The sequence below is a fragment of the Oncorhynchus gorbuscha genome, linkage group LG04 (assembly GCF_021184085.1).
Source record: "Oncorhynchus gorbuscha isolate QuinsamMale2020 ecotype Even-year linkage group LG04, OgorEven_v1.0, whole genome shotgun sequence".
NCBI classification, from domain to species: domain Eukaryota; kingdom Metazoa; phylum Chordata; class Actinopteri; order Salmoniformes; family Salmonidae; genus Oncorhynchus; species Oncorhynchus gorbuscha.
In genome coordinates, this window is record NC_060176.1 from 67,001,528 (window position 1) to 67,016,695 (window position 15,168).

Sequence of the window (15,168 nt, forward strand, 5' to 3'; positions counted from 1 at the left end):
TTCTATAAGCATCTAAAATGAAAATCTGCCCCAAACCATAAATCCCTCGCTTGAAATGTCAAATTGTACTAAAATCCACAATGAATAAGAATATTTGGAAAAGACACCCAAAACGATTGGAAAATTTGTTTATCCCTGGTTGCTAATTTGTTTGTGTCTATAATTTTGGTTTTTCGTGTGAAATCTGGAAAGATGACGGATGTTTGATTATGAAATCACTCTTAGTTCATGAAGAGGGCTAATATAATTTTCAATCCCATTTCAGAGTTGATTCCTTCTACACAATATAGTGCTCATGTACTGTACTGTGTATCCGCCATAATATTCTTATGGCATCCAATTTAATTACTGTAAACAGTTCAGACGCTCTAATTTGTCAGTGTGGATACATGGAGCAGATGTCAGGATTTGAATCAAGCCAGTTACTATATTTAGCCCAACAAAACATACAATTAATTCATAGATCTATAGGGTAATCCAACCATAAAGTATATACCAATGATTATTGATGAAACAATGCACAGGAAATTACTGTGACATATTAATCCAGTGTTTAAAATCTGTGAAATGGAGTCATTGAATGGTTAATGATCAGAGCAGGCATTTGTCTGAAAAACAAATGAAGGATTGTGCTTTTGTGATCTGAACAATGAATAGGTTTGTGCCATCTGCTGTTAATCTTAGCAAAAAGCAGATTTACTTGTAACAGAATCAGCCGCAGTTCACCCGAATTGAAATAAAGTGCATTTATTGAAGAAATGTTTTTTAATCCAACATCACAGATTTCAAATGTTTTCACAAATTCTTATTAACATGTTAAAAAATAAGCTTACCTGCTAGCAAATAAAGCAGTACAAAGACATTTCCCAATAAATCTAATCAAAGCGAACCCTGGTACATTAGAGACTGTCCTACGGTTTGGCAATTTGATCATTAGCTGTTTAGTGCTCTAGCCCCCAGAAAACAGAACAGACGAAGCGATGCATCAGAAACATGTCCAAAGTGCTGTTGGTTATCACTGTAATTAACTACATTGGTTAATCCCTTTTTTATCCACCAACACCACTGGATAGGAAACATTTTTGAAGCCCCTTGATCACAGCTTTAAAGATGAGACCTTTCAAATGTTCTCCGGTGTCTTTAGTAGGTCTGGCCTGAGTGGCATTATAACACTAACACTGACTCCCCCTCCCAAAACCAATCGTATCTGTGGCCTAAGCCAAAATGGATCCCTAGACCCTACTATGCCCTACTGGGGAGATCTGCAATATGGTGAAAATGGCTCATCAGAGGAAAAGGTATTATTACCATATTACCATATCGCATACACCTGTCAAATCTTATCAGATCTGTACAAGAGCATAGGGCATAGGTAGGGTCTAGGGATCCATTTAGAATTGGACATGTGAGAGGGGAATGCTTAGCCTGGTTGCCAGTCTCTGTTTAGCTAACATTCCACTCTTTGTACTCTATGTCATGTGCCAAAGACATTGACTGGTACCCAGACTAGGAAATGCTCCCTTCAGTACAAAATAATGATGCTAAACTGAGCTGGCATCCATGTTTGATCTCAGATATCTTGCACGTCACTCAGCCCACAGGTCAGTCTGTAGTTACAAGATAAAAAAAAGAGACAGCAGTCCTTAAAACCCTGTTGTGTTTGAGGTCTGATGGCCATATTCTTCTACATTTAAGGGACGAAAAATTTAATCGCCAATAGATAGCCTACAATGATCCATGTTTGGACCCTGGTTGCTTGCGAGCGCCTCTGAACCATGTGTATGCTACTTTATCAGGTAGGCACAGTGGCTTCTGCTATTGCTTTGTTGAGTTGTGGTGCTGATGCTTAACGGTGCTCAGGGACCATTGGTGATGGCCAACAAGATGGACCACCTCCAAAATAACAACCAATTTAATAACACCTGGTTTCTGGTGCAAGTCAAGAACCTCCGTCTTTTTGTGCATGTTTGAATTACCATGTTCATTTTCACACTGTGTCAATTACAACACGAATACAAAACATGAATTCCTGCAGCACAAGAAGAATCTTACTTTTGTCTTTTCCCATGAATGACAGGTTTTGATTGAAAGTTATGCAGTGTCAGGCAAACAAGAAAAAGGGACGGCAGCACCACCATGCCATCCTGTTCAAAGTAGAACAAATCCTAATCGATGACCAGAAAACTGCATTCGATGTGTCTACAATAAACTAATATACTGCACTTTCACTATAGTTTCAACGAAAAGGAACTGTAGAACAATGGAACCCTGAGATATTCAATCTTTCAGTCTGGCCGTGAACCTCTGTCAAATGGCTGTGTGAACACTGGAGTTCCATTCCCAGAGTCATATTCATAATAGGGCAGGTAGACCCTACCTGTTTCAGTCAGCTTGCTTCTGTTTGGTGCCTCGTGGACATGACCCAGAGCTCTGAAAGAACAACCTTCCAGAGCTCTGAAAGCCACAACTAAAGCAGCTAACAGCCACAAGCGACTGGTGGCACCTTAATTGGGGAGGACGGTCTCATAGAAATGGCTGGAATGGAATCAATGGAACGGTATTAACCACATCAAACATGGTTTCCTTGTCTTTGATTCCATTCCCCCATTATTGTCATCTGTCCTACCCTCACCAGCCTCCTGTGCTACCTGCCACAGGTTTAACCGGCTCTTGGCAACACCCAACTAATTCAAATCACAGGTTGTAACCCTGACATTCCAGTGAAATTAAACAGTTCCCAAAATAATCTCAAAGAATACATGGATTCCTCTTCGGGAGAGGAGTGGCTGACTCTTAAAAGGACAGGAGGAATCAAGGATTTGACAGCGTGTACACTTTCGAGACAGAGCCTAAGTGTTATATAGAAATACAAATATAGCAACATATTTGTTGATGTTTTTTAAACAAAAATAGGTATCAAAGTATTAAATACAGATGGTTATGTTAATGACAATGTTGTTACATGGAGGTTTTGCCGGTGTCATGGTGGATTGCATTGGAGAAGGGGGGGGGTGTGGGGGTTGGATTGGGAGGGGGTGTGATGGTGGCTGCTTCTTGATTTATAAATAGTTCATGCAGGTATGGCAAGGCGTGGTCTTAATAACCATTTTCCCCCCTCATATTTTCCTCTTTTTTACTTCTCTGTGAGCGAGAGCTGCAATATCCTCTCCAGCTCCTCCACTTCCTCTTTCCTCCTCCTCTCCTCCTCGGCTTGGGCCCGGGCCGACAGCTCCATGGCCATGCGGAGGTCCATGTCAGGGCTGGAGGTCGAGGTGCTTGAGTTGGCCAGACTCGATGTGGTGTCTCCCAAGTCCACCAGCGCCCCCTCTGTGATGCTTCTGGAACAACAGATGTTGGTATCAGAAAGAGAAGAAAGGCTTGGAATGTTTCTTTCCTGGACGACAGTTGTCCATTGTGAATAACTACCAACTTCCTTTTAAAAGCACCTATCCACATACTGCACACCTGACCATACCTAAGCAAAGCTGAAAAAATTGTGCTTTTAATGCTAAGTTGTTTGGACACGTGCTTGCAATACCAGGTCTGTGGGTTTTGTGCTAATTGAAAGTCACTTTGGGCAAAAGTGAATAGTGTAGCCAGTGATGTGCAGGAATACTTTGTGAATACCTGCCCTGAACTTAGTCACTGTTACTACCTGGCGACAACCCGGTACTCTACCCTGAACCTTAGAGACTGCTGCCCTATGTACAGAGTCATGGAACACTGGTCACTTTAATAATGTTTACATACTGTTTTACCCACTTTATATGTATATATTGTATTCTAGTGATGGCTCATCCTATATAACTACTGCTGTACAAACCTTTTCTATTCGTATACTGTCCATACTTTCTCTCATATATATTATTATATATAATCACACACATACACACACACACACATGCACACGCAAGCACACACACACCTCGTTTTGATATTTCTTAATTTCTTTCTTTGTATTTTGTGGATTTGTGTGTATTGTTTTATATTGTTAGGTATATGGCACTGTTGGAGCTAGAAACATAAGCATTTCGCTGCACCAGCAACAACTTTAGAAAAATATGTGTACACACCCAATACAATTTGATTTACCTGTCACTCTGGCTACTGAGAATAGGGTCCGTGAGGTCCCCATTGGCATCTTCCCAGGTCACTTCCTAGAGGAAAAAATTAAGGGTGGAGTAGGTAAGGTAAAATGCTTGGCACGTCGCAAATAGAACTGGTATAAATGTAACGGACATAATTCCCTATAATATCAGTTCTACACAATCTGTTTTGTAATATTCTGGCCTCCTGAACAGACACAGATCCCAGGTAAAAAAAGATGAGAAGTGAGGCGGAGGAGTCCGTGAGAGCAAGAGGACCTGACGAGGAGTGTGTGTGGCGTGTGTGTGTGTGGCGTCTCAGACCTGTTCCGGGTCTCCACCACCGGACTCCAGCAAACTCTGGTGGATGGCGTACTGCAGTAGCTCCTCGTCGTGGTTGGATACGGGCATGTGGCGGCTGCTGCCCCCATCTCCTCTGTGGCGGTAGTGTGCAGGCACCTTAAATACAGAGGGACACACCTGGAATACAGGGGGAACTGGAGGGAACAGAAATAGAGAATGTTGTTATTATTGGTAAGCTGTCAATATCGACATTTCTAATGAAATTGATATGGATACATTTACATACACTTAGCAGACACTCTTATCCAGAGCGACTTGCAGAAGCAATTAGGGTTAAGTGCATTGCACAAGGACACGTCAACAAAGTTTTCACCTAGTCGGCTTTGGGATTCGAACCAGCAAACTTTTGGTTACTGGCCCAACGCTCTTAACCGCTAGGCTACCTGCCGCCAAACATTCCTATTTGTTGTTCAGCTGTCAGAAGCAACTGAAGAAATTAATTTGAGAAATCTGTTCATAATAACCCATGGGAATGAATGCCGTGGTCACTTCACCCAGGTCAGCGGAATGAGTGTGCCTACCTGCAGCTTCACCGCCGTCTTCCTCCGAGGGTGTGGGCGTGGCAGCCGAGGGTGGCGTGTCCAGGGGTTCGCACGTACTGCATTTGTTGACACCACCAAATGAAATGCGAGCATTGAGCACGTGGAACAGGGGAATCTCTGTATGAGAGGAAACAAAGACGTATAACCTTTATGCATCCCGTTATTTAAAAGCAAATGCCTCTATGGTGAGCCTTTCATAGTGGTACTTGGTGAGTATGTGTGTGTGCAGTTTTTCTCAATCAGGGGCCGTATTTATCAAGCGTGTCAGAGTATGAGTGCTGATTTAGGGTCAGTTTTGCTTTATAGTTCACATAGAATAAGATTACATGAAAAGGGGTACCTGATCCTAGAACAGCACTCCTCTGAGATGCTCAATTCAGTCTGCCCCAGATCTTTAGTGTTTGAATGAGCTAAGTCGCACAAGCATTTTGTGTAAACATTCTCATTTCTTCACTCTTCCACAGAGGATTAACTGTACCTATTTTTACAGGGAACCCCGGAGGGAATTTGAGGGTGACAAAATCCCGTAGCCGGGCGAAGTGGCTGCTGGTCCGAGCCATGAGATCGATGATAGGGGTGACCTGCTCCACCAGGGAGAGAGGGTGTTCCTCGCTCATCCACAATGTGCCCTTGAATCTGGACATATCAGGGTCATATTCATTAGTGCACACTGTAGCAATACTTTTTGCAACGGAAAACAAAAACGTGTTTCTTATTGGACAAGTTCAGGTCGTCTCTCCCTGTTTCATTCCATTTTTTTTGTTTTGGTGCCTGTTACGGATACAAGTATCCTGTGTGTGTGTGTATCCTGTGTGTGTGTTTCTTTTCTCTCCTTCTCCCCTCACAAGTGAAAATCATCACTCCCCAATCAGTCAACAATCAATCATCAATCAGAAGACACACCTCCTCCTGTTTCCTACCCAATCACAGTTCCTTTCCCTTGGTTTAAAAACCCCATCAGTTGTTTGCTCAATCTCTCTGTAAATGCCATGTCTGTAGATCTCTCGGTTTCACTCTCTCTTTTGTGTATTAACCTCTCTTTTGTTTGAGCACCTCCATAGCACTTTTTCATCACCTGTGAGTATTGTTTTGGTTATGGTGTTTGTTTGTTTGCTGGTGAGAAAAGGGGAAACCAAGACAAGTCGCCCATGGGCATACACTACCCGTAGGTAGACTTTTAAATACACTAGTTAGAACTGGGCGGACCACCCACTGTATTTTTGGTTAGTTAGTTAGCTATTGTTAAAGTAGGCTAGTCTAGCTTAGGGGTGTTTTTGAATACTTGTTTCTTTCCTTGGGTCCAGCTCAGCCCCTTTTCCTGCTCCCCTCCCATTACCTTGTGTTTACAAATAAACCTTGTTTGATAGTAGATTTCAGTTGTCGTGGTTATTTCGTTCTCACTTTTACTTTGTCACAATTATTATTTGCATGAGTTATGTTATGGGTCTCATTACCATCCCCACCTAGACTGTCGGGCCAAAAGGGATTCGTAACATAAGTGGGGGCTCGTCCGGGATCTGTCATAACTGACACCCATGCCGCTCATGTAGATTGTGATAGTGTTATACTTCAGTGTTGAGCGTTACAGCTTAAGTAGCATTAGTGTTTGCTATTTTCGTTGGCTCTTGTGAATTAGTTCAGATGGCTACTTTTGATTTGAAATCATTTTTTGATAACCCTTCGTGGGAGGTTTTTGACAAATGTCGTAGAGTTGACTTAATGACCGTGGCTGACCATTATTCAATATTGATTCCGCAGAGTTTAGTTAAGGCGGAAGTTAAACAGCTAGTGTTAAATGTATTGTTGGAAGAGCAGGTGCTTGTGTTACCGCTGCCTGAGCCTACTACCCTTGTAGGGGATGTTGCTGCTCCTGTAAGCCCATTGGTGTTTGATAATGAGGGCGAGGCTAAAACACCAGCCACATTGTCCGGTTTTGATCCACTCTCCCCACTGTCAAACGGTGATGCCAGGAGGGATGTCCGTTTAGCACAGTTCCAACTGGAGGCGGAAGAGAGCCCAAATTAGGCGAGAGACTCTCCAGTTGGAGATGTGTAAAATTGAGACAGAAAAAGGACGAGAACAGCGGTAGATGACATTTAAAATGCGCCAGATGGAACTGGAGGCAGAGACAGCAAGGCTAGCCTTCGTTCCTACTGTGCCTGTTAGTGAGCCGTCCTCAAACAAGTTTGACATTAGTAGGCAGATAGCCTTAGTACCTTTGTTCAGAGAGTCGGGAGGTTGACTCCTATTTTTGTGTATTTGAGCGTATAGCCGTAGCATTGAAATGGCCTGAAGACATATGGTGCCTAATGCTTCAGTGTAAATTAACTGGTAAAGCCCAAGAGGTTTTGTCAGCGCTACCTCTGGAGGACAGTTTGAATTATGAAGGGGTCAAAGCTACTGTTCTACGTGCCTATGAGCTTGTGCCTGAGGCATACCGACAGCGATTTAGGTCTCATAGAAAGTCTTCTAGTAAGGCTTATGTGGAATTTGCTAGAGACAAGGGAAATCTGTTTGATAAATGGCATGCTGCTAGTAAGGTAACTGATTTCAACTCTCTCCGTGAGTTAATCTTGTTGGAAGAGTTTAAAAATTGCTTACCCGAACGCATTGTAGTTTACCTAAACGAACAAAGTATCCTCACTGGCAGAAGCGTCTGTGTTGGCAGACGAGTTTGTGTTGACGCACAAGAGTGTATTTTCGGCTCAAACTGAGAGTAGAGCCACTGAGTTTCCTACCTTTAGTCCTAGTCGACCAGCAGTAGTATATCAAGCACACCAGAATAATGAGCGTCCCTGTTTCTATTGTCATAAAGTGGGACATATGATTAATGATTGCTTCCTGCTTAAACGCAAACAAGGGATGCCTCTTCGTGCCAAGCCACCAACAGGTGTTGCTCTAATTCGTACGGTTGTGAGGTCTGCAACAAAACAGGTGCCTCAGGGTAACTGTAGTTTGAAAGTCTCAGTCCCCGACCGCAGTTATGAACCATTCATTTCCGAGGGATTTGTGTCCCTAACGAATGACGAAGCGTCTCAGCGTCCGGTTAAAATCCTTATAGATACTAGTGCGGCGCAGTCGTTTATATTGTCTGTTGTGTTGCCCTTATCTGACAGTACATACTGTGGTTCCAGTGTGTTAGTGCAGGGTATTGAAATGGGTTTTGTCCCAGTGCCATTGCACTTTGTGAACGTACACCGAGTTAATCAGTGGAATATTCAGAGTGGGGGTACGTCCTAAGTTGCCAGTGAAAGGTGTGACCTTTATAATGGGTAACGATATTGCCGGAGGAAAGGTAGTACCCGTATTGGAAGTATTGGATAAAAGTGACCTCTCTCTCGAATGAGCTGGCACAGAGTTATCCACATGTGTTCCCCGCTTGTGCTGTCACTCGTGCTCAGGCACGACAAGAGGGTGATGAGATGGATTTGTCGAACACTGTTCTGTTCAAAGAGGTTGATCAAGAGGATGGATTGTGTGATACCTCTGAGAAGCTGATCACCTCTGACAAACAGCCCAGGAAAGAATCAAAGAACGTTGAACTTATTGCTGATGCAATACAGTTACCAGTCACTCGTGAGCAGCTGATTGTACAGAATTATGATTTGGAGATCCGCCACAAAAGGGATTTGTAACATAAGTGGGGGCTCGTCCGGGATGCTGCTGTCTATCCAGTCAGGTCTGGTTCATTTAACGGATAGACAGGCTAATGATATTGTGAGGCTACCTCAGTTTTCCATGTCTCTTTAATGACGTTCCTACTCGCACAAACGTGTTGGAACATGACATGAATGTTGGAAATGCTACACCTATCAAGCAACACCCATATCGTATCAACGCTTCCAAGAGGAAGATAATGAGGGATGAGGTGAAATATTTGTAGGAGAATGACCTGGCTACGCCAAGTTCCAGCCCTTGGAGTTCTCCTTGCATTTTGGTTCCTAAACCTGATGGTACGTCCAGGTTATGTACGGGTTATGTACGGATTATCGAAAGGTAAATTCTGTCACAATGCCAGATTCGTTCTCGTTACCCAGACTGCACGACTGTATCGACACTATTGGTGCTGCTAAATATGTAACTAAGTTGGACCTCTTAAAAGGTTACTGGCAGGTTCTGTTATCTAAGAAGCACATGAAGTTTTCTGCCTTTGACCCCAGACAACTTCCTACAGTACTCAGTCATGGCTTTTGGGATGCGAAATGCACCAGCCACTTTCCAACGACTGGTTAACTCCGTATTAGCTGGCATTCCTAATTGTAGTGCATACCTTGATGTCCTAGTGATTTATTGGTCTGAGTGGTCAGATCATGTTGACTCTCTAAGGGTAGTATGTAAACTGTTGGCAGCTGCTTCTCTAACCCTGAACTTGGCAAAGTGTGAGTTTGGGAAGGCTACTGTTACCTATCTCGGTAAAGAGGTTGGCCATGGACAGGTGCGCCCTGTTGATGCCAAGGTCTTGGCTATAACTGCATTTCCCTGCACCTACCACCAGACGAGAGCTACGCCGCTTTTTAGGGATGGTTGGCTACTACCGTAGCTTCTGTAAAAGTGTATCTGCGGTAGTTGCTCCATTGACCGATTTGCTTAGTCCAGCTAGACCATTTGTGTGGTCCCCTGATTGTAAGAGAGCTTTTGAATCTGCGAAAGCACTCTTATGTAATACACCTGTACTTGCTGCTCCGGATTTTGAACAACCGTTCAAACTTGAGGTAGATGCTAGTGCCAGAGGTGCTGGTGCTGTTCTACTGCAGCAGGACAAGAGTGGAGTAGATCATCCCGTTTGTTATTTTTCCCGTAAATTTAATAAATGTCAAACTATGCGACAATAGAACAAGCAGCTCTTGCTTTGTTGTTGGCTCTGCAATACTTTGAAGTATATATTGGTTCCAGTGCCCTACCAGTGATTGTATATACTGACCATAACCCCTTAGTTTTTCTCCACTGACTGTACAACCAGAACCAGCGCCTTATGTGTTGGGCGCTGATTGTACAGAATTATAATTTGGAGATCCGCCACAAAAAGGGTTCTGATAATGTGTTTGCGGATGCTTTGTCTCGTGTGTAATTGTTGTATGTTTTGCAAGGTTGTTGACTTTGTTATTGTTGTGAGTATTCATTGAAATACTGTAGTCGCAATCCCTAGGGTTGCTCTTTTAAGGGTGGGAGTGTTACGGATACTAGTATCCTGTGTGTGTGTTTTTTCTCTCCTCCCCTCACAGGTGAAAATCATCACTCTCAAATCAGTCAACAATCAATCATCAATCAGAAGACACACCTCCTCCTGTTTCCGTACCCAATCACAGTTCCTTTCCCTTGGTTTAAAAACCCCATCAGTTGTTTGCTCAATCTCTCTGTAAATGCCATGTCTGTAGATCTCTGTGTTTCACTCTCTCTTTGTGTATTAACCTCTTTTTGTTTGAGCACCTCCATAGCACTTTCATCACCTGTGAGTATTGTTATGGTGTTTGTTTGTTTGCTGGTGGGAAAAGGGGAAACCAAGACAAGTCGCCCATGGGCATACACTACCCGTAGGTAGACTTTGTTAAATACACTAGTTAGAACTGGGCGGACCACCCACTATTTTTGGTTAGTTAGTTATTGTTAAAGTAGGCTAGTCTAGCTTAGGGTGTTTTTGAATACTTATTGTTTCTTTCCTTGGGTCCAGCTCAACCCCTTTTCCTGCTCTCCCCCCCATTACCGTGTGTTTACAAATAAACCTTGAGTTTGACGATAGATTTCAGTTGTCGTGGTTATTTCGTTCTCACTTTTACTTTGTCACAATTATTATTTGCATGAGTTATGTTACGGGTCTTATTACCATCCCCCCTAGACTGTCGGGCCAAAAGGGATTCGTAACAGTGCCTAAGAATCCATTTGCGCAAGGGGAGGTGATGACTACTCTTAATCACATGAGTAGTTATTTGGGATGCAGGGTGATTTGTAGATCTGATGTTTTGTAGTTCAACTGAACTGCAATGTAGTCCCATCTCAATACAACCACTTTATGCTAAAACCTAGACACCAACACCTTCATGTGAACTGAGGGAAACCATTATAAAAACAATCAAGACTTCTGATGACATGAATATTAATGAAAAAGCCTTGCGTAGCAGCATTTTCTTACTTCTGGGTTCGGATGGTGAGTTCAATGGGCCGGCCAATGTCTCTGTCTTCAAGGTCAAACTCAGGGTCAAAGTACTCCTCTGGTGTGATAGCGGTGGGGTTGGTGGGTGTTGCGTACTCCAGAGTGAGGTCCTATCCACAATCCGAACAGAGTTGAGTTTTTATTGAACCCATTACAAACCAAGTTGAGTTCTCATTGAAGCAAACATGAACCAAGACTAAGGGTTCTTATTGAAGTCAAAAAGGCAAGTAAAATTCTGTTTATGTAGCAAGTAATAAAACAATTAGATGAGAGAATCCTCCATAACCTTAAATCCTGGTCTACTGATCTCTTACCCCTTGAGCGCTGATCTGCTGCTCCACAGTCCCAAGAAGAGACTCCAGAACATTCCTCTCACCTAGAAGACAAAAAAAAGAATGCGTTGTGTCAGACACAGCGCTGGTCTCCAAGTCTGCTCCTAAACTGAGCCAGGCCATTTAGGGTCTGTGTACTATCTCTGGGTTATTATAACTGTGACAGTGTAGCTGACTAAAGGGACTAAAGACGCAGCTTATTAAACATTGAGATGAGGACCATCTCTCGTAGACCAGAAGTAGTGCATTATAGGGATAGGGGGCCATTTCAGACACAATCTAAATGTTATGTCCACCTCCACCTAGAGGAATTATAGAGTGTTTACTTTTTATTCTAGCTTTCTCCTCATCGGTGAGATGCTCTGTCCTCGTCCGGATCACCACATTTACATTGTTCACAGTGAAAACCTGCAATGAAAAGAAACTCATGCAGTATACAGCATACTATTCTTCCCTTTACTGCTACAAGGAAAACACTACTGAGCCTTTAAAAAAAGCTGTCAATCTACTATAGATTGTCCATTTTTAAAGGGGCAATCAGCAGTTACTACATCAATTTTGGGATTTGTAAATGAATTCTTGAAGAATATAACTTTAAAATGACTAATGAGCATAGTTCAACTGTCATACCCCATCAGAACCCAAAGTATAAGCTTGTTTTACACAAATGTTTATATGTAAACAAACACTATATAGCCCCAAAACATGGTTGAAACTATAATTTTGATATCATGGATGGTCAGTCCAACACGTCTATGAATAGGAGATCCGGTTACATTTCTCCAGCACCATCCCTCAGCCTTTCAGCAAAACAGGGGTGGGGAGTATACTTTGTTATTGTTTCTACTGCTGATCAACAGCATCCTCCCGGACATCGTAGACCCACTCCAATTTGCATACCGCCCCAACAGATCCACAAATGATGCAATCCCAATCGCACTCCACACTGCCCTTTCTCACCTGGAAAAAAGGAACACCTATGTGAGAATGCTGTTCATTGACTACAGCTCAGCGTTCAACACCATAGTGCCCACGAAGCTCATCACTAAGCTAAGGACTCTGGGACTAAACACCTCCCTCTGCATCTGGATCCTGGACTTCCCCCAGGTGGTAAGAGTAGGCAACAACACGTCTGCCACACTGATCCTTAACACTGGGGCCCCTCAGGGGTGTGTACTTAATCCCCTCCTGTATTCCCTGTTCACCCACGACTGTGTGGCCAAACACGACTCCAACACCATTAAGTTTGCTGATGACACAACAGTGGAAGGCCTGATCACCGACAAAGAGGAGATGGCCCTATATGGAGGAGGTCAGAGAACTGACAGTGTGGTGCCAGTACAACAACCTCTCCCTCAATGTGAGCAAGACAAAGGAGCTGATCGTGTACTACAGGAAAAGGCAGGCCGAACAGGCCGCCATTTACATCGACAAGGCTGTAGTGGAGTGGGTCAAAAGTTACAAGTTCCTTGATGTCCACATCACCAACGAGTTATCATGGTCCAAACATACCAAGACAATCATGAAGAGGGTACAACAAAACCTTCTCCCCCTCATGAGACTGAAAAGATTTGTCATGGGTTCCCAGATCCTCAAAAGGTTCAACAGCTGCACCATCGAGAGCATCCTGTCTGGTTGCATCACCGCCTGGTATGGCAACTGCTCGGCATCTGACCGTAAGGCACTACAGAGGGTAGTGCGAACAGCCCAGTACATCACTGGGGCCAAGCTTCCTACCCTCCAGGACCTATATAATAGGCGGTGTTAGAGGAAAGCCCATAAAATTGTCAGAGACTCCAGTCACCCAAGTTATAGACTTCTCTCTGCTACCGCACGGCAAGTGGTACCAGAGCGCCAAGTCTAGGACAAAAAGGCTCCTCAACAGCTTCTATCCCCAAGCCATAAGACTGCAGAACAATTAATAAAAATCCCACTGGACAATTTACATTGACCCCCCTCCCTTTTGTACACTCCTGCTACTCGCTGTTCATTATCTATGCATAGTCCCTTCACACCCACCTACATGTACAAATTACCTAAACTAACCGGTACACCCGCACACTGACTCGATACCGGTGTCCCCTGTATATAGCCTCATTATTGTTTTTCTTATTGTGTTACTTTTTATTGTAGTCTATTTGGTAAATCATTTAACTCTTCTCGAACTGCACTGTCGGTTAAGGGCTTGTAAGTAAGCATTTCACGTTAAAGTCTACACTTGTTGTATTCGGCGCATGTGACAAATAGTTTTGATTTCATTGCAGCTTTAAAGAAAGGAACTTGTGTAAGGTCAGTAAACCTAGACAAGCAACAAAATAATTAAACATTAACAGGGCAAGAATGTTATAATAAATGCACGAACCTTAGCCTCGAAACCACTGACAACTTCCGTTTTGTCACTCCTCCAACCCCAAATCCCAGATTTATTTCTGTGGAAAACAATTTGGAGTCCTGTTACTATAAAACCCTGTACAAGTTTACTTGTCCTTCAACGAAGACTTACAGTTGAAGTCGAAAGTTTACATACACCTTAGCCAAATACACTTAAACTCAGTTTCACAATTCCTGACATTTAATCCTAGTAAAAATTCCCTGTCTTAGGTCAGTTAGGATCACCACTATTTTAAATGTCAGAATACTAGTAGAGAGATGAATTAATTTCAGCTTTTATTTCTTTCATCACATTCCCAGTGGGTCAGAAGTTTACATACACTCAATTAGTATTTGGTAGCAATGCCTTTACATTTTTTAACTTGGGTCAGACGTTTCGGGTAGCCTTCCACAAGCTTCCCACAATAAATTGGGTGAATTTTGTCCCATTCCTACTGACAGAGCTGGTGTAACTGAGTCAGGCTTGTAGGCCTCCTTGCACGCACACACTTTTTCATTTCCACCCACACATCTTCTATGAGATTGAGGTCAGAGCTCAAAATGATGCTGCCACCCCCATGCTTCACGGTTGGAATGGTGTTCTTCGGCTTGCAAGCCTCCCCCTTTTTCCTACAAACATAAGGATGGTCATTATGGCCAAACAGTTATTTTTTTGTTTCATCAGACCAGAGGACATTTCTCCAAAAAGTACGATCTTTGTTCCCATGTGCAGTTGCAAACCGTAGCCTGGCTTTTTAATGGCGGTTTTGGAGCAGTGTCTTGTTGTCTTGTTGAACAGCCTTTCAGGTTATGTTGATATAGGACTCGTTTTTACTGTGGATATAGTATTTTGTACCCGTTTCCTCCAGCATCTTCGCAAGGTCCTTTGCTGTTGTTCTGGGATTGATTTGCACTTTTCGCACCAAAGTACATTCTTCTCTAGGAGACAGAATGCGTCTCCTTCCTGAGTGGTATGACGGCTGCGTGGTCCCATGGTGTTTATACTTGTTCATATGTACAAACAATAGTACACGTGGTACCTTTAGGCATTTGGAAATTGCTCCCAAGGATGAACCAGACTTGTGGAGGTCTACACTTTACACCTCCAATTGACTCAAATGATGTCAATTTGCCTATCAGAAGCTTCTAAAGCAATGACATCCTTTCTGTAATTTTCCAAGCTGTTTAGATGCACGGCCAACTTAGTGTATGTCAACTTCTGACACACTGGAATTGTAATACAGTGAATAAGTGAAATAATCTGTCCGTAAACAATTGTTGGAAAAATGACTTGTGTTATGCACAAAGTAGATGTCTTAACCGACTTG

The 15,168-nt window shown here is 43.0% G+C and overlaps 1 protein-coding gene across 3 annotated transcripts in view; it reads right to left on the reverse strand.

Annotated features, from left to right (window-relative positions):
* Positions 1-731: 731 nt before the first annotated feature.
* LOC124034556 (ankyrin repeat domain-containing protein 13A-like) overlaps positions 732-15,168 on the reverse strand; it is a 41,824-nt gene continuing 27,387 nt past the window's right edge. For 2 of the 3 annotated variants that reach the window (XM_046347909.1, XM_046347911.1), the window contains 9 exons: positions 13,833-13,899; positions 11,797-11,878; positions 11,453-11,514; positions 11,118-11,248; positions 5,469-5,626; positions 4,970-5,107; positions 4,410-4,582; positions 4,093-4,157; positions 732-3,338 (listed from right to left, as the gene is read on the reverse strand). In XM_046347909.1, the coding sequence (XP_046203865.1) occupies positions 3,134-3,338; positions 4,093-4,157; positions 4,410-4,582; positions 4,970-5,107; positions 5,469-5,626; positions 11,118-11,248; positions 11,453-11,514; positions 11,797-11,878; positions 13,833-13,899 (1,081 nt within the window). In that variant the 3' untranslated portion in view covers positions 732-3,133. The remainder of the gene's footprint in view (positions 3,339-4,092; positions 4,158-4,409; positions 4,583-4,969; positions 5,108-5,468; positions 5,627-11,117; positions 11,249-11,452; positions 11,515-11,796; positions 11,879-13,832; positions 13,900-15,168) is intronic. The other variant, XM_046347910.1, reaches the window with a different exon arrangement.